This window comes from Chamaea fasciata, unplaced genomic scaffold (assembly GCF_029207755.1).
Source record: "Chamaea fasciata isolate MVZ Bird 193981 ecotype frontalis unplaced genomic scaffold, bChaFas1.0.hap1 SCAF_14, whole genome shotgun sequence".
Classification (NCBI taxonomy): Eukaryota; Metazoa; Chordata; class Aves; order Passeriformes; family Sylviidae; genus Chamaea; species Chamaea fasciata.
The window spans coordinates 18,111,464-18,138,442 of NW_027094099.1; the positions used below are offsets into that span (position 1 = coordinate 18,111,464).

Sequence of the window (26,979 nt, forward strand, 5' to 3'; positions counted from 1 at the left end):
AGGAGCAGTCTGGAAAATGATTATCCTGAGAAAAGACTTGATGCTGGCGAGGAAAACACAGCCCTTTAATCCCAGCTGCCATTTGCAGTTTTGTTATTAATCCCATAAAATGATGGGAGGGTAAACTGCGCTCAAGCCCTAAGTTCTTCCAGGAAAGATCTTCCTGTTTTCCTGTCTCAGACCAGCACTATGACCCCAAACACAAAAAATACACCATGACTTTAGCCTGAACGGACTTTTCTAAATCTTCACTCCTTTCCCCCCAGGTCTCAAAAGCCCTCACGGATGCACACTAAGGATTGCAAACTGGGAACCTTGTATAGCAACGGGGCAGAGAGACAAACAGGAGGCTGAGCACAAGGTGACTGTACGAAGGGACATCTCTTCTCTTGCACTGCCCATTCCATTCACACAGGTTCCTCTGCCGGGGCACCAGGGCCACCTCCTCCCCCGTGGCACTTGTCCCACCTCGGTGAGGCTGCATCCTGCAGTCCTTGGTGCGACAGCTCCGGCTGGTGGCTGCCGAGGGCTGCAAACAGCATTCACATGGAAACGCTCAGGAGAGGGAACATGGCTGTGCCAAGGAAATGCCTGATCTTCCTGATGGTATCCATCTCCCAAACCACAAGGGACAGGAAACGTGGCAGATGCTTTTGTGGAACACCCGACGTGCATCAAACACACATCACTGCTGCTTTCCACCGCGCAACGAGGGCACAGATTTAATTACACACAAGCTCTCCTAAATCAAGGAGAGAGACGGTTGAAAGTAGGGTGGAAAAAAACCCAACATTTAATTCAATTTATTTAGCAGCATCTTTATTGCAACAAAGGTTTTGTAATAAAACGCAGCAAAACTAATGTCTCCACTTTACATGATTAAAAGCCATGGAGCTCGGGAGGGGGGAGGGAGGGAGGGAGCCCAATAAAACCACTGGAGTGAGACATGCAATTTTGTTAACGCAAACAGCAGGCACTTCATGTTCTCAAATTAAACACCTGAACTTCTACTGAGCAGAACAGCCAAGGAAAAACCGCAGGAAGAGCTCTCTGCCCCTTCCAAAGGGGCACATGGAAAGTCTCTGCAGGGTTCTGGCATTCAAGGAAATGGGCAGCCCGAGGCAGGGGCCTCACCTGGCTGAGGTTTTGCTTACTCAGAGTCTGTTATTGCCTGGGCAGGGCTTGGGTGTCACGGCAGCAGCAGGACAGCCGGACACACAGACACACAGCAGCAGCACAACCCAATTCTCCTGGCAGGGAATACGGGTTGGAACTCGGAGTATGAGAATTCTCCACAATTTCCTACCCAGGTTCAGGCGCAGGTGCTCCAGAGTTAAAGCATTAGTACACTATCCCACTCAGAAAGTTTTTCCATAGCCTAGTTCCAAATGCCACTAGGAAGCAGGGAATGCATTTTCCATTCTAATATAATGAAGTTAGTTATTTTCAAAGCTTTGCTTGATGCTTTGAGCTCGTTTTTCCATTGAGTTTGTAAAAATTAAGCAGTTCTGGGTACATACTAATTTTACTGTGTTCTGAATAAAAAGAGATCATTGAGAACAAAGGGAGGTGGGGGTGAAACCCAACAGCTTTGCACATCCCACACTCACGAGGCATCACTGGAAGCTGCACTAAAACGGGGTGAAAGAACGTGCTTTCACCAGGAACAAAAACAAGCAAACCCAACCACCTCAAAAGACAGGAAACTGCCTGCACCAACACGCAACAATCTCAGCACTCAGATCCCCATATTTCATCTACGTTCTTAAACATGTGAAAACATTCATCTCAAAGACACCTGTGCAACTAAATATCCACCATGCAAGGAAGCCTCAGTCCTGCTCCTGCTCAGAGCAGGGCTCCTGCTGGGCAGACACAGCTGGAAGGCAGAGGGGCCTCCACAGGGACAGACCAACCTCTGGTTTGGGAGCCACAGCAAAGGCTCCTCCTCACACCTTTTTGCTCCACAACCTCCCTTGCATGTGCTCCCCCAGGATCTCACCAGTTCTGCTTAAAACTCGCGTTAACCAAGAGATTTTTTAACATGCAGGAAGTGACAAAGTCCAATCCCAAATATCAAACAGGTAGGAAACCTCCTTGAGTGACATTCCCATCTCCAGGACTGTAAGGTACAGCCTTGTCCTGGTCCTAGGCCAGACCAACACTTCACCGTATGAGGTGCAGGAATACCACTTCCCCCCAAAAATAAGGATGCAAAGTCCCTCAGCACTAACATCTTCCTACCTCTGCAGTCTCGATCACACAACAGGGCCTTTCTTCACTGGGAATTTAGTTGGAATCAGACTTCATCTAAGGCATCTCTTTTGCAAGAACTACAAAACTCTGGTGATAAATCCTTCCAGCACTTCCACAGGATAAGAGAGCACGGGGGTCTTAAAGTGCTTAACTACAGTAAAAAGAAAAGAAAATGGTAGGAAAGGAAGAATCCATAATTTATGTTGCAAAACAGAGCACTTACAGTATATTGTACTTTAATAGCTTTTTGATGTATATGTTTAAAACAGTGGAAGGATGCATTATTAAAAATTCTATGTCAGCACTTACAATCACATCCTGCCTCAAATCCAAACCTAGCCTGGTTTACTCACATAATGTTTAGTTCATCAGTCCCCCAAAAAAGCACTGTTTGATGAAGGCCATTTCTGTTCTGTTTTTTAAACAAAAGGATCAATTTCATCTTAAAAATGATGTACATTTACATTCAAGGGTAATCACCTCTAGAAAAAGAACAAAAAACACCCCCAAAAAAGCAAGTTAATTTAATATTGAACAAAATATAAACAACCTTGGAAAAGGGGAATACTATCCATGGGTAATTTTATACATATATGTATATATGAACAGATATAGATATATGTATATATAATACAGCATAAACACGTAGGGAACACAATGGAATTCCAGAGGAACAGCTTATTTCTGTCTCTACCCACTGTTGTGTTGCACATGTGCTCCTCTCTCGGTGCTGACTGTAACACACTCCCCAGGGATGCTGCCTTTGCTTCAATCACAATTACCCGCTAAGAGAAGACATTCCTGGAGCTGGGCGCCTTCCCTGCCACGCCCTTCCCAAAACCAACCCGTTACCGACCTGCTAATGGGGCTTCAACGGATCCACTTGTAATCAGTGCGATCTGAAAACCGGCAAAGAGCCCGAACCGAGGCTCCCCACTGCGGAGGAAACACTCCCCGCACGGCTTTGGCTCCTTCGTGTATCCCAAATCCCAGATCCTGTTCTCACACACGGCTTCTACAACCGTGTAACTGCCCCAGCTCCCCTTGCTTTGGTGCACATGCCCAGCAGTTTAACTGACAAACGATGCAGTTTGATCCGATACAGCCAGACTGTGTTAAATCCCGAGTTCTGGGATCAAGCTGAACAGCACGAAATCAAGGGAAGTACAAGGTTACAACATGTGGAGTTCTAAGAGCGTAAACACTGAGAGTGATTCCAGATTTTCAGCAGATGAAAAGAAAATCATGCTCTGCTTCTCTCTAGCACCAAAACAGAAGGAAAATGAAGTTCTTGGGTTTCTAAGAAAACCATTAAAACTTATCAAAGTCTCAGAGGCAGGTCCCAAAGGGAGGATTTTCTGGATTAAAGAGAAAAATTTTCTGTGGATCTCTATCCTAAATTACCTGTTGCCAGTTAAAAGTGCCTTCACACACTTAAGCTTTTCAGCCAAGCCTGCTGCTTAGTTAAAACCTCAGTAGCAAAAACACAACTGGGACTGCAATTCCTTGAGGGTTACCTGAAGCTGTACAGAAAGGGGTTCTCAAAGACAGCATCATCATCATCATCATGCACAGTAGTGCTAGAAAGGACCCAGGAACAGGGGACTGGACAGGGCATGAGGCTGGGAAATAGCCCCTCATCCATGAGGAGATTCAACAGAACAGTTCATATTGCCTCACGTGTAAGGTCTCCCCACACATCCTCTGCAGACCTTGGAATCAGAGTACTGAATTTCTCAATTGCAACAGGATGCATACGCCTGTATCATGCTGATGTGAGGGTGAGGAAGGAGTATTGCAAACCCAGCTCCAGAGTGAACATCAGGGAAAAATCTCAACAGGATGCACTTTGAAGCTTGTTTGAAAGTTTACAGCTTCTGCTTTTGAACTTAAGTTAGTTTGCACCTCAGAATAAAAGACTGTTATGCCCGTATCACAGTAAAGTATCAATTCACCTCTCCACTGAAATCAAGTACAATCAGGATAGGTTCTCAAGCTGCTGGAAGAAAAGAGAATGATTTATCCTAGGGGAGAAGGAATCAAAGAACCTGGCATCAACTGATCTGAATCCAAACTTTAAATATGTTAAGAGACAGCTTAAAAGTCTTTCTTCTTAAAAAAACAATTAACATCTAGACAGGGGATGTGTCCAACTTGTGACCACCTTCTAAGGAGTGAGACACATCCCTTTCACAAAGCATAAAAGCTATATGATAGCATTGAAAATTAATAAAAGTTGTAACCATTCAGGTAAACTCTTGCTGTGTAGTGAGTAAATCATCCAGTATAATGTAATAAGATACCAAGGAACACACTGTAAAAATACATCAATTATGCCATAATGCTTTTAAAAAGTGAAGATCTGGTGCTGTAGAAGTACGTTGTTTTCAGTTTCAGCTCGTCCCCCAAGAGAACACCCATGGTACTGTATTATACCACAGACATCGGATTTTATTTACAGCTTAAACTTAAAGTTTAATAACTAAAGTTATTAGATCACCGTATTTTAATTTCCTGTATGGCACCAAATTTACATTTAAAAAAATGTCTGTGAGGGTGTGTAAGTGTGTGTACGTGTGGCAGGCACCAGAAAGCAACGTTCCATCCTATTTTCTCTACTTTCCTACACCTCCCTGTGCGTGGAGCAGAGCTCTGAGGTCAGTCACATGGCCTTCATGGCAGCAATGCGAGAGCCCAGGTTCTCCTGCAGGTAATACAGCAGGTGCAGTTCATAGTGCTCCCCCGACTCAGGGACCCTGATGCTGTGTCTCTCCTGAGGGTAGATCTGAAATGGAAAACGAAGTCGTAAATATCCACAGGAGTTGAAGGCGCCAATATTTAAATCAGTCCCAGAGCCACATTCCAAATGTCCGCGGAATGTCCGTGCATTAACTCTGCACCTGAACTGACACACCTCATCCTGCACTGCCTGAACCCAGGAGAACTCACTGGGATCCAGCTGTGCTGGAGGGGGTCAGCCTGGCTGAGCAGAGGCAGCTCCTGCCCAGAGCACTTTCCCACTTCTGCAGTGTGGTGTGGGATCCCTGGGCTCCACCTGCACTGAGCCAGCAGGGTTTAATTAAATGCAGAATGCTGCTCCATGCTGCATGAACACTGCTGCACTGCCTTCCAGCTGCAGAACCTCAGGAACAGCCTTAACTACTTATTTACCCAATTTTTCTTTTTGCTAACTCATAAAATATTAACATTTAAAAAAAATCCTTGGCTCAAATGCTACAGTTTTATCCTAGACTTCCAAGGTGTCCAGCACAGCCACGGTGTAAGTTCCAATTCTGCACTCCTCCAAGACACACATGTTACCTTTTCACCCTGGCTCTGGTCTTACCTGTAGGTCATAGGGTTTCCCAGCTCTCACCAAAAAGCTGAGCAAAATACTGGTGTGTGCAAAGTGAACGTTCTCATCCAAGAATCCGTGTAGCAGCAGCAAACGGTTTGGTCTGGGAAAAGCAAGAGACAAACAGCTCTAGACAGCATCCCATTCATTTCACAGTCCACACACATCCCTACAAAAACACTCCCCAGAAAAGAGCATCTGCATTGAAAGCAGTAATTTCGCAGTTGTAAATTGCTCTGGTTAGACACATTTCTTGAACCTGTTCCTTCCTCCTCTGAAAGTTCTTCCTGCACATTATTTATTTCTCAGCAATGCTTCCTAGCTTGGACAACATGAGGCCTTAAACCTTGCTGATTGTCAGCTCTTTGGCAAAAAAGCCCATGGCTCCATCTTGCTCTGCTGTGCTGAGACAGCCTCAGAACACACAAAAACATCTCAATCAACTAATATTTGTTTAGCTTAGTGGGGCTCTAAAGTGCTAATCCAATTGAAGATATGTTTGTCACTTCTTTAAACAAAAAATATAGTATAAAAGGGCTAACATGAAATGGTCTGTGATTATGCAAATGCTCATTTGAGTATTAAGTTTATTAGTGTTGGGTATTGTTGGGGGTTTTTTAATATTATTTAATGTGAGCATTTGTGATTAGAGAAATACCAAGAACAGGGAGATAAAAATGTGTCTCTGGGGCTTGAACTTTCCTGGTAGGAAAAAGAAGACAAACTTACTCAGAAGGAAACTTCTCAGCCTGCATGGCCACGGATCCCAGGTAGTAGCCCTGCTCGTTGTGCTCCGGGTGGCCCATGTAGCGCTCCGTGTATCCCGTGTCATAGAAAATCCACAGCGTGACCGGGGCTCCGGCTATGGCCACCTGCCAGTGCCACGGAGAGGAGAATGACAACACTGTCCCCTGACCTGGGAATGACAGCACTGCCCCTGACCTGGGAATGACAGCACTGTCCCTGACCTGGGAATGACAGCACTGCCCCTGACCTGGGAATGACAGCACTGCCCCTGACCTGGCAATGACAGCACTGCCCCTGACCTGGCAATGACAGCACTGCCCCTGACCTGGGAATGACAGCACTGTCCCCTGACCTGGCCACATCCTTCCCCGCCATGGCTTCATCCCACTGTAACTGTGGAAGCAGCAAAGCAATCCTTGCTGTCTCTGCCTCAGAGCACAGCACAGCTCAGCTATGATCCACTCGTGCTGGAAACCAGGAAGAGCCTACAGGTAAATTGGAAGCACCTCGAAACATACCCCCTGCAAGGGATGCTGAGGGAAGTGCATTCTGTGAGGTTTTGTGGGTTTGGGTCCATTTGCATGTCGAACAGACAGAACTCCCTAGGACTCAGCAAACTGCCCTGCATAGCTACCAACACCTTGTAGAGAGGCTTGTGGAAAAAAAGACCCAGAAAAAAAAAACCTGCCACAAAACCACCTAAAACCCCTTTGCAAGGCAGGTGTTTGTAAAGGTAAAAATACAACAATTGTTAAGCATTGAGACAAATAATTATTAAGCATCCCAGTAATACTAAGGTTGGACTTAAAGAAAGCAAGAGTAGCCACAAAGAACAAAGCACATCTCAAGGGCAATAACCAGCTCTTCCCACAACTCTACTCAAAGGCAGTCTGGCTGTTTATTATAGCGGTCTAAAGTCAGGCAGGCACAAGAACCTCTTTCCAGTACCTCTCCCAATCCCCAGGCTGTCCTCTTGGCTGCTTCAGAACACACTGCTTTGCAACAGCACAGGCAATTTGATCTGGGAACAGATCAGTCTGCAAAGGAACTCCTCTCTCAGGGCCACAAAGAGAGAGGATGAGAAGGAGGTGTTGTTTTTCACTAGGATCGTTTCCCTTACCTTTGGTTCCCAACACAAAGAGCTCAGCTGGCACTAAGTGGGCAGCAGCTGACACTATCTAAGGTATCTTCAGCACAAGTGACCTGAGATAGGTAGAGGTACAGGACCACAGCCAAGTCATTGCAAGCTCAACAGTCCAACAGTTGCTAGGAAAGCAACTTCTCTCTGAAGTCACCCAAACAGAAGAGTGTTGAAGAAAACAGCCATTCCACTGTGTCCTGACTTGTCTAAAGCAAGTTCCATGGTCTTTGTGCCGTGACCATCCATGGAAGTCACACTATTAAAGGAAAAATTCTGTCTGCACCACCAGAGTAGTACTCAATGCATGAACATACCCTGAAGATATCTGACCTCTGTGTTAAAGCCATTAGGGAGAGGTAGCCTCCGTAGGACCAGCCGTGGATGCCCACACGCTCCAAGTCGATGAAGTCGTACTGTGACGCCAAATACTGCAGCCCTTCCACCTGGTCATCGATTTCTATCTGTCCCTGGCAGGGCAGAGACAAAGTTCTGTTAGTTACAGGCAAAAGTTACATTCTCAGGATTACCACCTTTAGAGCTTTGGTACTCAGGAGTGATCCATGCTCAGAATGCAGCTGTCCTGCTTGGTGTGAGCTGCAAATTGTATCTGTGAGGAGTCACAGCCTCGTTATGAACCACCCAGTGTCAGGCTGCAGCTGGTTCACAACCTCAAACCATGACATTTTATCTTTCCCACATCAAGCATCTTTCCTCCCTCAACTCTCACCTGACACACACTTCCTGTTCCCAAATCCCGGGAGTGTCACACAGGCAGTGCTGGGCACCTGTGCCAAACCTGTGCTTCAGTGCTACTAACACTGGCACTCAAACTCAGAGCCCACTTACCATTTTGTATTTAAAGGCTCCTTCAAACTTCAGCCCTCGGTGGCAGGAGCCCCTGTTGTCAATGACGACGACAACATAGCCTAAAGAAGCCAGGGTGTTCAGTCTGAAGTACTTGATTCCTTTAAACCGGTTGTTCACCAGCTGTACCTGGAACACAAGAGCACCACAGAATCCAGAGGTCACCTCTTAATCCAGTTTCAAATTTTGTTTATATTTACCTTCCTTCAAATGCTTTATACAATTTTTTAATGTAAAGTTTTCAAGATCCCTACTCCCCGCTGCAGGATTCCCTCCCTCTGCTATGCAATGAACTCTTCTCCCAGTAAAACAAGCCATTCTGTGTCACAGGTATGAAGAGCTGATCTGAGGTCCAATGAGGCAACTGGAGAGGAGGAGGAGACAGAACTGGGAACAAGGACTACCTGATTCCCTTTTCTCCCAGTTCCAGCTCTGCTACTCCATACCTGTCCTCAGACAAGTGGCAGTGCCTGGATCCATGACCTGGGAACAATGAATCCTTACAGCACCTTTGGCCAAGCACCTACTCACCGAACAGGCAAAATGCCACCTGCTGCCCTGAGCACAGGGCAGGAAGAGTTCCTGCAGGAGAGCAGTGGAGTGATCCCTGCCAGCCCATCCCACTGCTCACCAACTCACCTGAGGGCCTCCATAGATGAAGAGCACTGTGGGGTACTTCTTCCCAGGCTGCAGGTTATGGGGTTTGTACATCATTCCATACAGTGTGAACCCCGTGGAGCTCTCAAAGGAGAACACTTCCGGGGGAACGTAATCAGGAAGAGGACCTGCCATGGGAGGGAACAGAGAGCCTGGCTTTAACAGGAATGGATGAGTAACAGAGCTCTGCTGCACCACTGCCCTGTCACCAGTCTCACTGCCATCCCAGTGGAACTCTCCCACACTTTCAAGAGGGTGTGGCTGGATCCAGGCAGAGACTGGGAATGCCCCAGCTCTAGGTGCGCCTTCTGAGCCCTATCACATCCCCATCCCTGCTCCCCTGTGAATGACAGTAACTCTTCTCCCCTGACACAGCCATTACAGATGTCCCATCCCTTACTAATTCCACTTAGGACTCGCTACATTAACTCGTGGAAATCACAGGACATGCAGTATGCCTCAGGTAAGGAGAAATGAAAGGCAACAGAAATCCAGAGGAAGATTATAGCCCCAGAGCTGTCTCATGAAGACACGAGTAGGCAGCAGTACACACTATTTAAGAAGTGCACCTCCCTCCCCAGGAACACAGTCTTTAGCAGGCACATCACACAGAGCAAGCGAGTGCACTTAAATCCCTCCTTGAGCTAAAACTGGCAGGAGAAAATTGGTAATTTCCACTCTAAATTCCTTCATGGTCTGTTTATATCCATTTGTTGCTGAGCTGAAAATGTCCCTCCTGTACTTCACAAACTCCTCACACAAACCTGAGTTTCAGGGACAAGTCTGGTCAGCCACAGCAGCAAATCTCAAGCAAGCATACACTGGGATATCTTTTATCCTGTGATCCTGCTTGTCCTTTTCCTCTTCCTCATCCATGCCATTACCTGCTGAATCTAAAATGGTAGCCCAGAATTCCTTAGTCCTGTGAGCTGCATCATCTTCTGATCCTGTCAGCCGGTACAGTGACACACAGTGGGGGTTCTTCTGATTACTGTACTTGCTGATGAACATGTCACAGTCCTGGGGAGAAAAAGAAAACGCTTTGAATTCCTCGGTGCAGAGCCACAAGCAAGTGATAATTTCTTTTGCATTTAGATCTTTCAGAAGATGTTTATGGACCAAATTAAACCAAAAATCTCAGCACTTTTGCTTTTGAAACACTACAGCCCTTAACACTCCAAACCCAAAGATACACCTGAAAATCCAAGAGTGGCCTGAGGAGCCTTGTCACACACCTTCTTCTGGGCCATGAATTCCCAGCTGGATTCCTGGAACTCCACCCAATGCTGCTCAGGCTCATCTCCTCTGGTGATTGCTCTCTAGTCCACTGCAGGCAGAGAGTCAGGCTCAAAGAGTTTCAAACAATTCATCCTGGCTCCTTTTGTCCTGAAGTGAGCTGGAGAGCAACTGGGAAGTCAAGTCTGGTTTTCCAGGGTGGTTTTACAGACTGACTGTACAACGTACAGGAGGGCACAACACAGCCTAAAATCTGCTTTTGTTATATATCAATGCTGCCCTGTGTGGTGAGTGACAGGCTAAGCCTGGGCTAAGGCAGGGCAGCCCTGGCAGGCACAGGTACCTGGCTGACACAGCAGGCGTGCGAGTAACCGCGCTCCGTCAGACGCTTCACCTCCCCGGGGTTCTCGTAGTTAACAACGTACAAGTGATGCTCCAGAGGGGAGTCTTTTGTGCCCTGGAAGTACACCAGTTTTTTGGCTTCATCCACATAGATCTGTCAGGAACAAAACAAACAGCACATCCCTCAATATCCAGTTGTACCACCTCGAAGTCTGCCCCGCATCCCTCCTGCCCCACTTCCATAACGCTGAGTTGGAGCCCAGCAATCTGCGAGGGATAAACCAAACAACTGTTCTGACTACAACTCTGTCAGTTTGATTCAAATGATCAAAGAATTCATCCAACTCAGACCTAGAAGAGCAGCAGTTTGGGGACCTTTCCTTCCCTCCTTGTGCAAGCTCACAGATTACACAGAACAGAAATACTGTGTATTTTGGCTAAAACCATACCGGATTCATAGATTTGTACTGATCCCTCCAAGGGACCATCTCCCTGCAGTGTGTGTGGCAGGATATCCAGGAAGCAAGAGCAAGACTTACATTGGATCCATGTCTGCCAAGCACTTCCCATTCCCCACTGGTAATTGCTATCTCCTCTTTGATGAGGCACTTGAAGTCACCTGCAAACAGCCAATGTACAGAGATTTTTATTTCTAAAAATATTTTGTCACTTGCATAGAAATAAAGGTTTTATACTGAACAATAGGCAGGCAAAGGAAATATGAGGTGCCAAAAATTGAGAATTTTGCAAGACCTCTGCTTTTATGAGATGATTTCATTTCCCTTAGAATGAAGGTGATCTAGCAAGAAAAAGAAGTCAGATGCATTCAGAGAAATCTAATAAACTCCAGATATAATGCTATGTGGGAAAGAGACTCACAACAGTTGCACGAAACTAGGACCTCTAATAAAATTATGAGTATTTTTTGTGCATTCAGAGTTCAGTAGGTGCCTTCAACACACACTAAGTAAGTTAACTGTCACAGCATGAAACAGTGAATTTAAGAACACGTGCTTGGAAAAAACCACTCTGGGAGCTTTGCACACAGCGATGTCCTGCATCTGAGCAAGACCAAATTCCAGCAGTGAAGAGGAAAAGCCAACTAAGTCTCACAGTATCACAGAGAGCTTGTTTCCCATCTGGTTTTTGGAAACTTTCCCCTCTAGTCCATAAGGAAGGATCGGGGTTAAAACAGAATAACCCCTGTACAATTTCCAGAGGAATGACTGAAGAGCTTTCCTGGACAACAGCAGAAGTTTCCAATAAGACAATAATTCCTGCCAGCTGGAAGGACATTTATTTCCTCACTGGTCAGCAACACATGCCCAATTAAAGCACAAGAACAATTCCCCTTACTTGGAGCAGGGAGGCCTCCACAGGACCGTTTGTACTTGCTCTCCTTCAGAACCGAGGTGACCTTGTACAGGTGCCGGAAGCCTGTTTTGCACTCAGAGGCAAAAATGAACTCTATCTCATCTTCTTGGGTTTGAGGGAAGACATGGAAGATATCATGGATCTGAGGAGACACAGCAGTGGATTAGCGTTACCAGCAGGACTCTGGCACTGCAGTCACACAAAATATGTTCCTCTTGCTGCTCAACACAGACCACACAGAGCAGGGTAACTGAGAGCAGCACTGTCCCTTACTGGAGCTGGGGGGGCTGCAGCCAGTGTCACATCCCTGCAGCTCCAGCTTTCTGCCAGTCTTAACTCCATATCTTGGTCACCAAACTAATTAAGCTTTTCTGCACCTGCCCTTCTAGCTTAGACACAGAGGTGGGCCCAGCTCTGCACACCTCTATCCTGTGCTGCCTGTAAGTGAAGGAATATTTAAAGAAGGATGAGCTGACATCATCTTCCCACTAATCAACATGTTAGCTCTTGCTTCAAGGGACAATCTTTGAAGGACTTAGGAGCATTTTTCTTCACAGTATGAGCTGCCAGTCAAGAACCACTTCAGACAGTAAAAATAATGGAGAAAGAAAAACTGACTGCACCATTCTGAAACCAAACACTTACTAAAGAGAGAATATGGTACCTAAGAGAGCACTTGCTGTATAGGGACCATTCACTGAAAGGCTTTGTGCAAATGTTCTCTGCTGAAAGATGCAACTATGTGCCAGTGATTGATGCTCCCAGGCACACCTCCAATGGGATGTCACTGCAGAGACAGGGATCTTTATGTGCAGCAGTGTGAGGAGAGGCAGTTTACAGCAGTGACCAGGAACAGCCATGACTGCTCTCAGCACAGGCCCTGCAGTTCACCTCCCAGAACATCACACCCTTAATCTGTTTCACCAGACCAGATGTAGTGCACAAGGCGTTCAGTGCCTGTTAGGTGACTCTCAGGACTTTTCATCCAGTGCCATCTTGATCCATCTTTTTTGCCTGGAGAATATTTAATCTGGTGGCACTGCTGGTGCTAACACTTGGACAGTGTCGATGACACTGTGGGCAAGGTCTGCCTGGGAACACCAGAGCCCTGGGCTCTGCTCCTGGCTCTGAGTCCTGCATTGACTCAAGCAAAGCAGCTCTGTTTTCACATCCCAAATCTGTTCTCTGCATCCTGCTTTTTACAGCAGGAAGCACTGAATATGCAGAGAACTCGCACGACGGGATCACTCTCCTTGGCAGCACAGTAACACCAACATTCAAATTCTTACATTTATCCAGATGTCTGTCGTTTCTTCATAAATAATGAAAGGTGTAACAGAATCTGGTACAGCATCAATAAGTTTCTGTCTTTCCATTGCATCATCTTCTGTGGGGATGAATAATGCAGGAGGGATCAGGACTATCTGAAGCCGAGTTTGGGAGCGATCCAGCAAGATGGACCAGATGCTGTTGAGGACACAGATATTAGAGAAAATAACATGTAACCATGAGTATGACACAAGTCTGAAAGTCTCAGTAGCACTAGGCATTTTGAGGGAGTCAGGAATATTCATTTGCAGCTTAAGTCACGTGCAAAATTTCACCCACATAAACAAATCTCTTCCATAACACAAGAACCTATTTCGCTTCATTTTAATATTGCATAAGCACTGCAAGTTCAAAAGTTTAACTCATTCTGTTCTCCCCGATTTGAATTGTGCTTCAAGGGAGAAAAGAGAAGAGAAAAATCAGAGGGAATAATGAAGCAGAAAAAATTTCAATTGAAATTATAGGATGCTTGTGAAAATACTATTGTTAGATCTATACCTGGCAGAGAATAACTCTGGCACCTACAGGGACCAGCAGCAGCCCCTGCTATATTCTGATGGCTTTATACGTAGCTCCAACAATAATTCTGCAAAAAGCAGGACAATATAGCAAATGTCTCCCTGGATTTCTTCCACATTTGGATGAGAAAGAAATTGAAAAGGTGAAAGCCATCTTTAGATTCAAAACCTGGAGGAGTGCACGTCTGGAAAACCATGGAATCACTTGGGTTGGAAAGGACTCCTAAAAGATCGAGTCCAACCGTTCCACCAGCACTGCCAAGCCCACCACTAACCATGTCCCCAAGTGCCACATCTACACAGCTTTAAAGTCCCTCCAGGGATGGTGATTCCACCAATGCCCTGGGCAGCCTGTGCCAGGGCTGGACAACTCTTTTAGTGAAATATCCTTTCGGAGCAGCTTCTGGTGAGTTAGAAACACTGTACTACATCATCTACAGGGTTAAAATGACATGCAAATGTAAGTAGCACTTACAGCAGGTTTTCTGATCAGTAAGTCTGGTCAGCAAGGATGGTCCAGTGGTTAGGGCGCTAGCCTAGGGCCTGGGGGACCTGGGCTCATTTCTCTCCTCAGCCACAGACTTCCTGCGTGACCATGGCAAGGCACTTAACCTCTCTGGGCTTCAGTTCCCCATCTGTAAAATGGGGATAATAGCACTGCACTCTCTCTCACAGGGATGCTGAGAGGACACACACATCAAAGGCTGCGAGTGCCCAAACCCAAAGCAGTAGGGCCAGGGAGCAGAGAAAGACACAAGGAGGGCTCTGGTTTGGCTTTTGGAAAAATGGTTCCCTTTGCACAAACAAGTTGGCAGCAATGTAAAAGTGAAAGCAGGCTTAAGCTGAAAGAAGACAGAGACCACTACATTCTGCTTCTGACTGTACGACCCCAAACCCTCTGAGCAGAGACAGGATTAACATACGCACTATTTTCCTTCTGGCGTCCACCCAGCTCTAGCAATGTACTCTACTCCTTCAAAGAGGATCTCGAAGGGCTGAACTAGCTCTTTATCCACAACATCTGCAATCTGTTGACAAAGCAGCAATTCAGTGACACTGAGATGAACCCCCACAACCAGTTTTTCATGCACGATGAGAGCCTAGACACAGAAGATGTTTTCTGTGCAGCTTATGCAATTTAGATTGTTCAGCCTTTGCAACACAGGGGACTGAAGGCCGTCTGTATCCAGACCCCAGCACATCAGGAGAGCTGCACACTGCCAGTACAGCCAGGGCTGGGACCAGAGAAATCTGGATGCTGCTCACAAACCCATCATTCATCTTGCACAACTCATTTGAATTCTCCCCTGTAAAGGGGAGGTGATTTATACCGAGCTGTTTTGTAGGATTTTCATGGACAGGTGCTGAACATCCTGCATGACACCCAGTTATCAATGTGGTTCTAATCCATGAAATGCAGTGCTGCAGTCTGTCCCTGCTGGGACTGGGAACAACTCCCAGTGGTACCCAAAGGGTCCTGAAGGCTTTCCCTGACCTTGCTGGCTGACACCAGCATCACTATCCCAGCAGGTGACTGCTGATGGCTGAAGTAGCTCTAGAGTTGGGAGAATTCCAGCAATTTACGGCTGTTAATGTTCTGTTTGATAAGATTAATCTCCCATCTGTCCAAAGATCTTGGACTGGCCTGTGGAAATTTCTGCATCTGTTTAAAAAATCCCAGGGCAAAAGCAAAGTCCATCTCTTTCCATATGTTCATGCTTTTGTAAGGTGATATACTGTATTTGCAACCCAATTTTCCCAATATCTGCAGCCAATCAAGAGACATAAGAAGGTCTAGCCATCCACACCTACAGTACTCTGCTCTGCAGCTGAGTTCACACACCAGTGGTAGCAAAGAAAAGCACAGCCTCGAGAAATACAGCTGCACACTGAGTATCTGCACAGGAATGAGCCAAGGGCACTGCTCTCAGAGAAGCCAGGAAGCCATCACAACCAGGAAAGTTTCTTTGTACAGAACTGGAAAATGAATTTTACAAAAAAAAAAAAAAAAAATCACAGTAATTAAATGGATTTGGCAAATAAACAGAACATAGACTTACTCTGCCTTCTGCATTGATTGTCACTTCAGAGATCTTGAAAGTGACCTTTGGATTTGCTGTACCTATAAAAACAGATGTTAACAGTCAGGCATCAATTGTTTGCTGTGCATCATTGTGGTGTTATTCATACAGGACTGGAAAAGGCAAACAGCAGAATGTTCTTTGATCAAATAGCCTCCCTGCGTGTCTGAGAGACAGCACAGACCCAGGCAGGGAAAAAAAACCACCTGCAAATGTGAGGAGATTTAGAGGATAATCAGTAATCCTGCAAACTGATCAAGAGCCACGCTACTGTCCCAGTCAGTCTTCTCTCCCACAGTCAGGGGGTGCATTTACAGGGTGGAAGTAAATGCTCAGGAGTGACTGGGATAGCAAAGCAAGCTTTGGTTCATTGTTTGGCTGTTATTCCAAGGTGCATAGAAAATGAACCAGTGCTGAAGAGCTTCTGTGAAAACTAAAACACCTAAAAACCTACTGCCATCGCTAGTGCCATTATGATAATAAAGCTACATATTGTTTAAGAGATCTGGGGTTTGGTTAGCTTGTTTTCTTTGCATTGGATAGAGCCATGGCAAAATACTCTCAGAAATCTGAGTGTTCACAAGCACCAAATAACCACGAGGTGTCACCTCTTGCTTCCCAGCCTCACACTGAGCCTTTTTCTATCCTTGACACAAGCACTAAGTCAGGAGAAGCAAAAAGCTTTTCCTGTCATCCACAAGATCTGAATGAATTCTGCAGCTCGAGAAGGTCAGCCAAACAAAAATGAAGATTTCAGGAGTGAGGAAAGAGAGCAAATCACTGCTACCTGAGCAACGTGTCCTGCTGTGACAGCAGGGACATCTCAGAAGGGTTGAATTGCTCAAACTTGCACCACACCTGACAGTGAATCAGCCCTCAGCACATCTGCATAAATCCCATTTCCCTGCTTGGAGTGGCCTCCATTTCAAGCCTGCCCTCAGCCCTTCACTGCTGAAGCCTCCAGATCATCCACTTTTTGTGCAAGTGTGACCACAGGTGATTTTCCTGGCAGGCTGCAGCAGGACAGGTTTGCTGTTTAAAGTCCAAGAGCAATCCTGGAGATCAGAGCCCTCGAGTGTTCCAGAGAACCGAACTGCCAGAGCACTGACAGCAGCTAAACAGAAACCCTCCCAAAATCCCAAACGGTTGTAATTATGGAGCTCTTCCCTCAGAAACACAGGGCTGTAACAAGAATCAACTCCTTAACAACTCGGGTCTTCCAGGATCCCAGGGAGTGGCTCAAACAGTGACAATGAGAGAGGGTTCCTGCCAACCCCTGACACCCAGAGCCCTCAGTAACCACACGGCTGCAGTATCAGCACAGTCACCAGTGACTCATCCAGCCTCCAGAGCAGCTTCCCCAAACACATTTGCACCACCTGGACACCAATTCAAAGACTACTCAACACCTCTCTGCTCTAGGCTTGGAGAGTCACTGCTGTCAGGCACATGGAATAAAATGGGTGTCTTCCAGAAACAGGGGTGCAAGGTTTCAGGGTCTCACCAGTTTTGGGGTATCGGAAGGAATCTGTTCTTCTTGTCTCCAGCATGGGTGATGTGACATGGATAATTTCCACCTCTGACTCATCGTTTTCTTCATAAAGAATTTGAAGAACTTTACCCCCATCCAGTGCTGTAAATGAATTAACAACACAGAATTACCGAACAGAATTATCAGTTATTGCAGGCATCAATACTGTCTCAGGAGCACAAGCAGATTGGAAGGATGAAGAAAAATCCAGTAAAGCCTGTGATTCACGTTTCATTAAGCAAAACACTGAGACTCCTACAACTCCCACCACTGCTGAGAGAAGGGAAGTGCCCACAGGGCCCCTGTAACTTGCCCCCTGCTGCAGACAGCTCCAAAGGAGGGCATTTCCAACTTGCAGAAGGGTAAGTAAGAGCAAGAGAGAGCTCTGCACTGGACAGGGCCTGTCAGACACGCTGGATCCCAACACTTACTGGGCTGTGCTTTTGGGCACCACCAGTAGCCAGTGTATCTGTCAAACTCCTCCTGCAGCACAAAAGTGGCCACGCCAGCAGATTTTGGATCCTCCTCAACGTTGGCCAGTTCTAAAAAAAGACACCAAAGAATTAGTTCATGATGTGCTGCAGAACCAAACCAGTTCTGCATCTTCCCAAACACAGCCCAAGCTCACCCCCAGGGAACAATTACACGATAATAAATCTGACTTCTCAGCAGATTCGTTTTCTGCTTCCAGCCTTCTCTGTTCATATATTTGGGGAGGATTTAATCCTCTCTGGCATGGCAGCTTCTTTTAGGAAAGGAAAGCCATTCTCTCTTCTAACTTCCACCTAATCAGGCTCTCAATTAGTCAAAGAAAGAAAATACTCTCTCTACCTGAGTTCAGTGAATTGGAACTTTTGAGAAAATCAAAACCCCAAACCTTTCTGAACAACTGAAACTGAATACATAAACATTCAAAAGACGGAAAGCATCAGTTTTTCATTCATGACCCAAAAGTAACAGACTTACATAACATCTCAACAAGATGACATATCCATAGGGCTTCAATATTTTTCCTGTTACCCTGGAGGTAACTTAGCAGCACTCCATAAATAATTATCATCTGAGAAGGAGTCATTGCTACAGCTTATTTTTACTGTACTTACATAATATTTTAATATTAAGTATTTAAATAGTCTAAAGCATTATTATGAAGTGTCACAAATTTCAATTGACTAAGATTTAAATTATATAGTTTAAATATAAAATGAAATTGATTTTTAAAGTGTTTTATCCACAATTTCCCATTTTCTTTCTTCCAGGATAAATGCCTAAAACAGAGTTGAAGAGGGTAAGAAGTGAGAACCTAAGTTACTGAGTAAGAGGGGCCAGCAGAAGCCTTAGAGCTTTTCAGAAACTGCCTGAATTGTTTCTAAAAATCTCTGCAGCCTGATTTCACTGACAGAAACTTTCCTCCAGCTCTATTCCACCCACAGCTCCTCCACTCAAAAAAGGCTGTTCCAGTGAAAAGCAATGTGCTGTGTTTCAGGAGAAGAACCCTTCCATATGTATTCAACAAACAACTCTTTCTGACAGATTGCACAGTGCAGGGAAAAGAATTATCCCACAGTATATGCACTACAGGAAGTCTGTAAATGTGACAAACAAGGGGGAATAAACAGTGGCCATTACCCCCATTTCAGGAAACCCTTTAGTGCCATTGCTGAATGCAGTCTAGCAAGAACAAGTGCAGAGGAGGTAGAGGAATTTAATTCAGGATGCATTACCATTGTGCACAAATGTCAGCCTCCTTTCTTCCCTGGATTCTATATTAGATATCCAGATGTCATTGCAATGGATAAACGCAATCCAATTTGGATCAGCTGGACAAAGCTTGGGATCCATCCGGATATTTGGACAACTGGTCTCTACCAGAATGGGTCTTAAAGGCTGTTGCTGTTGGGAATTAAAAAACAAAAAAGAAACACAGTAAAATATGATAACCCAGAAAGACATCCACTGAGTAACCTGGATTTCAGAAGACCACAGTAGTGTGGACACTGACTTCAAATACATGTTTAGGGAGGAATTTACCCACTTTACACACAGAAAAACCCTGTGCAGATATTTTATAAGGAAAGCTGTGCTGCTGTGATGGTCGCACCACGCCTCTTTCCCCAGAGATGAGGATCAGCCCCAATCAGAGGGCAGCTTGTGTAGAGAAGCCTGGCACACTCTTAAAAACAGCACCCTAAAAGGGGCTGGCAGAACATGCAACCTTGTCCTCCAAAAGCAACTCAAGATACAGTAAATTGCCCCTGACAACAGGGTAGACAAACACCAGCATCTGTTACAATAATAATAAATTATTTCAGCCTTGAAGGTCAGCTTCAGCACCAGCAGAGTGAAGGCTGCTTGTTCTGCAAGTTGTACAGACAAATGGTGTAAAAATGGTGCAACACATCGAGCACTGACCACAAAACAGTGACCGGGAAACTGCAGCCTGGGGACAAAACTTGTCTCCGACGTGACGTCTGACCCCATGGAAGAGCACAGAGCCTTTTGTTGCTTTTTATGGACACTGCTAGTCATGAAAAGTCAAACAAATCTGGTGTCCTGCCTTGCTGCGACAATTTTACCACTTCTTCTAGCCCTGCATCTGAGTTTCTACAATCATGGAAACACGGCCCTGTGGATAACCCTGTTTCCAGGGTTATCAAGGTCACTTCCCGTGCCGGCGCAATAACTGCTGATGATCTGCTCTTTGCTCTCACTCCAAGCCAAAGGAGGTCCTTGCCAGAGCAAAGTCCTACAGAGAGACAGAAGATGAGTAAACTCACGGTGAATCCATGGGGGCCTCCATCTTTCACATGATAAATCCCACTCCCTGCCTGGAACAGGAAGGTGCCGCTCTCTCTGTGGTAATCATAGGAGGCAATCCCAACGGTGCCGATGCGCTTCCTCTCCCGCAGCAATTCCTCTTCCCGGGAGTACATCCCATAGTCCAGGATGGCCTGAAAACAGGCAGAGAAGCCCAATCAACATCTCTGCTCTGCATGCATTACCCTGCTTCCAGGAGCAGATGGCTGAGCAGACATCCTCCTCCTCCAGATTCCTGCTGCCGGCTGGAAGCCCACTCCTGCTTTGCCTCTGCCATCAGCACTCGTAGGCGCAGGCCACGATCAGATCCCACACAACTGTAAACTGACAGCCACTCCTCCCATAGCAAGGCCAGCATTGTTCCCAATACTCCCGGGTATGGGAAAGCTCAGACTGAGGGTCTGTTATTTCTAGAATGAGCAGGAGAGGCTTTGCTCACTTTCACAGACATGCAGTGACTAGTCTGGTGGGAGGAGAGCACAGCCGGAGTTTTACGTCTGGCTGACAGCCCCGGGAAATAACACGGGGAAAAATCCACCTCATTCCATGTGGGGTTTGTCCCACCTCCTCCAGCCTGCCATGGTGCATGGGATGGGATGGTGCAAGCTCGCTATGTGCAGCAGGGAAAAGGGAATCCACATCCCAGTGAGTGGGAAAGGGATCCTCTGCTCCAGCATGAGTCACGGAGCCACTGACTGATCCTCGGGGGAATCATCACTTCCCCTGCAAGACAGCAGGGAAGTGATTGGAGACTCCAGGCTCCCTCAGCAATCCCCAGGATCTCACAGCACAGAACTTGATGCAAATTAGCACTTGCCATCTCTGCCAGCAAAAGGAGTCATCCAGCACACAGAGAGGATGGAACTCCAAACACCGAGGAGAAAGCTGTGCTTCATTTTGGGATGGCTGCAGGGTTGGCACGTACTAGGAGAATCTTTACATTTTTAAGAAAATAAACTTCACATTTTCATGGTGAAAACCCCAATTCCCACGTGCTTAAAACAAGAAAGAAATCAGGACCCACCGGAAAAAGATCCAGAAGAGGCTTCCAGGAAAGCAGCAGGACAGCAGCTTTGTTTATGGTTTTGGGAATTTCAGAATAGAAGAGCGTGTTCTCCCTGTTCTCCCCAGACATTGCTATTGTGATAGTGAGGTGAAAAAGAAGTGTATTAGCTTTCTGTTAATAACCCAAACACTCTCAAAGGGTGCCCAGGAATAGTTTCCCAGGCCCCTTCCTACCAGTGGAAGTACTGATGTTCTGTGCACTGCAGCCTCACTCTGGGAATTCCCTGCTCACAGAAGTGCAGGTCACAGAGAAGGCAGAGAACAATGACACCCAGGCTTACCCCATGCTGCTCAAAGTCCTGTGTCCTCTTCCCGCTCTTTAATTCCATAAGCTTTATAAATCAAGGAGGCCTTTTGTGCCAATTCCCCTGTCTGGGATACACAGCCTGTGTTTCAAAGGTAACTGACCTTAAGGGAGGTGTGAACATCCCTGCCCTGCTCCTCTCTCTCAGTGCAATTCAGATTTCTGAAGGCACATGGGGATCAGCCCAGAGGGAGCCAGGTGTGCTCCAAGGGAAGGCCAAGCCTGATCTACAGCTCAGGGAGTGGCATTTGGGAAACCAGAGCTCACCCCAGGGAATCAACCTCAACCCATCTGTTATGTGCTTGAACTCAGCATCATCCAAGGATTATGACCCCAACCTTGTGACAAGAGGAAAAAGAGCAGCAGTTTTCTGACTGTCACTGCACAGCACATGCAAAGACTCTGAGAATCACAAACCTGAGCTTAAGCAAGTAGCCTAAGTGGCAAGCAGTGGGGCTAGAACATGGCTCTGGCTCCTAGGCCTCTGCTTCAGCCATTGCTTCTCTCTCTAATCCAGGTTTTCATGGATTTATGTTCAGCTACTGCAGCTCCTGACAAAAGCATTCCTCCACCACAAGGCCTGCTCCAAAAAGCCACTCAGAGGGCTGCTCACAGTGTCACTTATGGTGCCAAATCACTTCTATCAAGTGAACATTAATTAGTGAAACAATGCACAAGTGAGGCACTGAATCCAAGAACAACAAACCACATGAAGTTTTTTATTATTAAGACCAAAAATGTTCACAAAAGTATTTACTCTTTAAGCTGCCCCTGACCTACGCTGCTATTTATTCCCAACAGGATTCCTGGAAAACCTGCTCCATCAGTAGCTGAGGCACAAAGGACTTTCAAAATTACACTTCAAATCTCTGCTTTGGAAGGAAAATTTGAAGAACAAGGTTTCACACAACAGCTGTAATAAGAGAAAGGGGATAAACCTACATAGCTTTTGGAGTGAGTATATATTTGGAGTGACAGAAAAGGGACTGAACAGAGTTCCAGCTTGGGAACATGCCCCAGAGGCCACTTCCCAGTTCTTTCCCAGGCCTGATGGGTGACCTCCAATCACGCCACTCCCATGGGAGATTACCTCACAAGTTTTAATGAGATATTACAATCACAATCATGACTTTTGACCAGTCAGTGTGGCCTGGAATCCCTTTTGATTTAACTGCCAGGAACACCCAGCTGGAACAGTCAATCCCAAGCAGCCCTGCAGTGACATCGCCACAGCCAGCTCACCCAGATAGTAGATCCTATCGGAATGAGGTCCTTCGGGATCATTTTTCTTCACAAACGTGAAGTCATGAGGAGCTTTTGCCATCATGTATCCATGATACTTCCTTGTATCTGTGAGCAGTTTCCGAAGCTGGCTCCAGGAATGCCTCTCTACATAGAAAGGTTCCAGTTTTGGCTGCTCCTCCCTCGGGACCTGCTCCTCACGACCCGCAGTCTCAAAGATTTCCAGGCCCGGCTGTTCAGTTTCCATGGCTGCTGCCATGTTGCATGTTTCTGGAAAAAACAGAACAGCAGTGCTTCAGCTCCAGCAAACCCTCACTGCACACTCTCAACACACACCCCACAGCAAAAATGCTTTAAGAAAACCACCCTTTCACGTGGGGAATAAAACCCATAGCAGAAGGAAGAGAACTAGGAGATATTTTTCTGCTCTGGAAAACAGGCTGGCACCACTCAGCCTCTCAGAAGGGACTACAGACTTCATGGAGCCACAGGTTTGTTGTCGTGTTTCCCATGCCCACACATACCAACCACTCATTTTAGGTCATGAAGTGGATAAATTCTTCCCCTTTAAGCTCCCACCTGCTTCTTTCCCTGAGACCTCCACAAATCACCTCACTACACTGATATCAGAACAGGAAATGATTAGGAGAGGAGCAAGAGCTGGGACAAACAACTGCTCAGAATAAGTAACACTGGTGGCTGACCTGGAACCTGGTGGTTCCACACAACAGGCAGCTCATGTCCTTATTCCCATTATTCTCCCATAACTTCTTGGGTTTGTTTGCATCTCCTTTCAAACTAAGCTCAGACGGGTCTAGCAGTGATCAACACTATTATATCATCCCAATTACAAATATCAGAAGGGGACACAGTGAAAAAAATCATTTCCCAAATGGATTTATCTGCAACGCAAGTCTTATCTGCCCAACAGACTGTTAATTCAACAGATATCTCTTCCTGCAGTCCACTGGGCTTTACAAAGTGCATCTGAGCTGAAATTATCAGCCCAGACGTCTGGCAAGAGGAAATCAAGTCCTCCCACTGTAAATCCCAGAGCTGAGGGCAGCTCCAAAAGGATCCAAGCTATGAACCCCTGTCACATAGTTCATTCCTGGAGAGCCCAAGGTGTAGGATTGTCAATCCTCAAAGGGAGGGAGGGGGTGTCTATATATAGCATGGAAAGACTGCACAAGTGTTGTGTACGCTGCTGGAGCAGAGCATGTTGGCCTGAGCCTCACAAAACACTAATACAGCCTAAATAAAGCATTTCCCTTGAGCAAACAGGCACTGAGGGATCACTGGAGCCCCAGGCACAGGCTTGGGCAGCTGGCAGAGCTCTCTGATGGACTGGCTCTCCCATGGCTCTCCAGAGCAGCCGAGACACCTCCCCAAAGGAGTCAAAAAATAGGACCTGCTCCTTGACACAAACCCCTCTTAACACAAATGGTTTAGTTTCACTTCTGGCAACAGAAACCGAACAAACACGGGTCTTTCTTCGGCTCACACTATTTACAGCACAAAAATCCAGAACAAAAGAGCCCTGTCCAACTGGAAGGAGGGTCCAAGGCATGCAGCGAGCAGTGCATGCACCGAGCAGTGTCAGTTTCCGACGAGACAGCGTCAGAAACTGACAACCTTCAAACCTGAATCGCAAATCTCATTTCATCTGAAGAATTCCAACAAAGAAAAACCTCCTTTCCCCACCTACCCCCAGATGCTGCCATTTCTTAACCAGACCTACTTCTCCCAAGAAAAGGGATAAAACCCGAAGAGCAGTGGACATTAACGAGCCAGTAGCAGCGGGAACGGCACGGGAACGTGCCAGGGTGATGCTCCCGGGGCTTCCTCCATGGCCGGGGGCAGGTCCCGGGGGGGACGGCGGGCAGATCGCGGGATCCCTCCACGGCCGGGGACAGATCCCGGGGGACCCTCCACAGCCGAGAGAGGACCTCGGGGGGTCCCCCCACGGCCAGGGGCAGATCCCGGGGGAGCCTGCACGGCCAGGGGCAGATCCCGGGGCGCCCCTAAAGCCGGGGACAGCTCCCGGGAGTCCCTCCACGGCCGGGGCGGCGACCAGGCCTGTCCGGGGGCGGAAAACCGGGCCGCCCCGGGTGAAGCCCCCTCCTCCCGCCCACCTCAGGAGTCCCAAGGTCCCCAGGGATCCTCCCCGGAGCGGAGCCCCCCGCCCGGCCCCCGAGGTTCCCCCGGTACTCACGGCGCTCCGCGGCGGCGCTGCTGCCGAGCCGCCCCGCCGGGCCGCTGCTGCCGCTTCCGCTTCCGCTTCCAGTACGGGCGCCGCACGGGCTGCGGAGGGCGCTGCCTGCCGGCCGGTAGGACCGGGAACAGGGATGCGACATCCCCCGGGCACGGGCACCGGGACACGGGACACAGGCAGCCCTTGCACAGGGACTGGGACACACACACTACAGCATGCACGGGGGTCAGGTCGTGCGTTGTTTTTTTTTTTTTTTTTTCTTTCTCTGTCCAAAAAATGCTGCCACTTCCACACAGAGATGCTTCCCACAGGGGAAAGAGATTCCCAGGTGTAATAACGAATGTTAAACTCAGGGCAGACCCAGGTTCCAGCAACGTGAGCCCCCAAAACAATCCCAGGCTCCAGAGCTGTGGGCCCCCAGCCATATGTTTCTACACCCGTGAATTTTCCTTTGCAAAGCACTGTCGCCAGTAGGGACACGAAAGAACCACACTCACCCGGCGGGTTGAAGTGAGGAAAGAAAAAAGGGCTGTTTATTGTCGTTTTTAAGTTTAAATAAAATTTAGAGTTTAGTCCAAGATTGGAAGACAAAGGGGACACCCCTCTGACCCCAATAGTCATCTCAAAAGTCTATCACATATTAGTATGTGAAAACAATCTACTTGTTTATGCTACATTTGTGAAAAACTCTACTAAAATATGTAAACAGTCATCAGAAGGCTGAAAATCAGGGCCACAAAGCACAGCACATTTTTTCAAGGGAAAATGGTTTTTTGACCTCCTATAAACCGGAAAAAATAACTTCTGTGCAGGTGCTCCCTCCTAAATGCCCGTGCAGGTGGAAGCCCTGGGTCACACTGGGATCTGAGGGCTGGTTTTCCCCACACGCTGCCCCAAAAGGGTCTGTGGGGTTTGTGTTCTGAAGTAAAACCTCCAGGGGAGCACTGCTGCAGCTCACCCCAACTTCTGCGGTAGCTCCACAGCACCAGGGGCTGGCAGAGGGTGGGAATCCTCCATCCAGGGGCAGGCTGGGCCATGGACCTGGTGTCTCCACACCAGGGATTCTCACGGAAAACCCTGAGGCTGCGAGAGGCCGTGCCCAGATGGTCTGAAGGGAGATGGATTTGCTCTTGGAATGAGGGGCCCTTGTGTGAGCTGCTGAGAGAGAGTGGTGGCCTTTTTGGAAACAGGTCAGTGCTGTCCTTTTTTAGCGTTATTATCACAGAATCATGGAATAGCGTGGGTTGGAAGGGACCTTAAAGCTCGTCCAGTTCCAACCATAGGGACGGGCACCAAAATCAGGTTGCCCCAAGCCCCATCCAACCTGGCCTTGGACACTTCTGAGATGAGGCAGACACAACTTCTCTGGACATCTGTGCCACTGCTTGGCCAGGAGAAGTTCCTGGGCACATAATAATGACAATGTAAGAGTTCAAACATTGGTTGGGCCTCACGGCTGCAGGATTGCTATTTTCTAAATTCTTATCAGCCTCTCCTGTCACGGCTGAGATGGGGTCAGTCTCTTCTACCCGGTACACAATACAGGACGAGGGAAACATGCTTAAGTTGTGCCAGGAGAGGTTTAGTTTGGATTATTTGAGGTTTAGTTAGAGTTCATTTGGATATGCCGGAAAATTTCTTCACAGAAAGTGTTGTTGAACATTGGCACAGGCTGCCTGTGAGAACGGCGGAGCGCCCGTACTGGAGGGATACCACAGCCGCGCGGATGTGAGGGCACGGCTGGGTGGTGGTCTCGGCAGTGCCGGGGAATGCTTAGGCTGGCTCTGGGAGGGCTGACAGCGCCGCGGTCCATCAGGAACCGTCAGCGATGGGGCCGCCGGGCGCTCTGAGGGCGCCCGCCCGGCCAGGGCCGCCCCGCCCGCCCCCGGCGGCGCGCGCAGGCGC

At 47.3% G+C, this 26,979-nt stretch overlaps 1 protein-coding gene across 2 annotated transcripts; it reads right to left on the minus strand.

Moving 5' to 3' along the window:
* Positions 1 to 802: 802 nt before the first annotated feature.
* On the minus strand, positions 803 to 25,131 carry DPP8 (dipeptidyl peptidase 8). 2 transcript variants are annotated; one of them, XM_066196194.1, is made up of 20 exons: positions 25,075 to 25,131; positions 22,860 to 23,129; positions 21,273 to 21,385; positions 20,209 to 20,382; positions 19,156 to 19,324; positions 17,863 to 17,973; positions 17,405 to 17,533; positions 15,880 to 15,941; positions 14,747 to 14,847; positions 13,262 to 13,439; positions 11,955 to 12,114; positions 11,138 to 11,217; positions 10,600 to 10,752; positions 9,905 to 10,040; positions 9,003 to 9,148; positions 8,346 to 8,492; positions 7,814 to 7,966; positions 6,341 to 6,483; positions 5,603 to 5,714; positions 803 to 5,041 (listed from the first exon to the last, which is right to left on the minus strand). In XM_066196194.1, the coding sequence occupies exons 2-20, from the start codon at positions 23,116 to 23,118 to the stop codon at positions 4,919 to 4,921; spliced, it is 2,649 nt and encodes an 882-aa protein (XP_066052291.1). In that variant the 5' UTR covers positions 23,119 to 23,129; positions 25,075 to 25,131; the 3' UTR covers positions 803 to 4,918. The 2 variants fall into 2 exon arrangements, with proteins under 2 accessions (XP_066052291.1, XP_066052290.1); XM_066196193.1 differs by lacking the exons at positions 803 to 5,041; positions 5,603 to 5,714 and having other exon boundaries at positions 6,394 to 6,483; positions 7,830 to 7,966; positions 25,075 to 25,109.
* Between the last annotated feature and the right edge of the window lie 1,848 nt (positions 25,132 to 26,979).

What these genes read in the sequence shown, in the direction of transcription:
- DPP8 (XM_066196194.1), bottom strand. Translation starts at nt 23,118, where the DNA reads ATGGCAGCAGCCATGGAAACTGAACAGCCGGGCCTGGAAATCTTTGAG. An exon ending in GAGGCCCCCATGGATTCACC is followed by an intron (nt 19,325 to 20,208) that starts GTGAGTTTACTC and finishes AATTCCCAACAG; the next exon opens with CAACAGCCTTTAAGACCCAT. An exon ending in TGGACGCCAGAAGGAAAATA is followed by an intron (nt 13,440 to 14,746) that starts GTGCGTATGTTA and finishes TGTCCTCAACAG; the next exon opens with CATCTGGTCCATCTTGCTGG.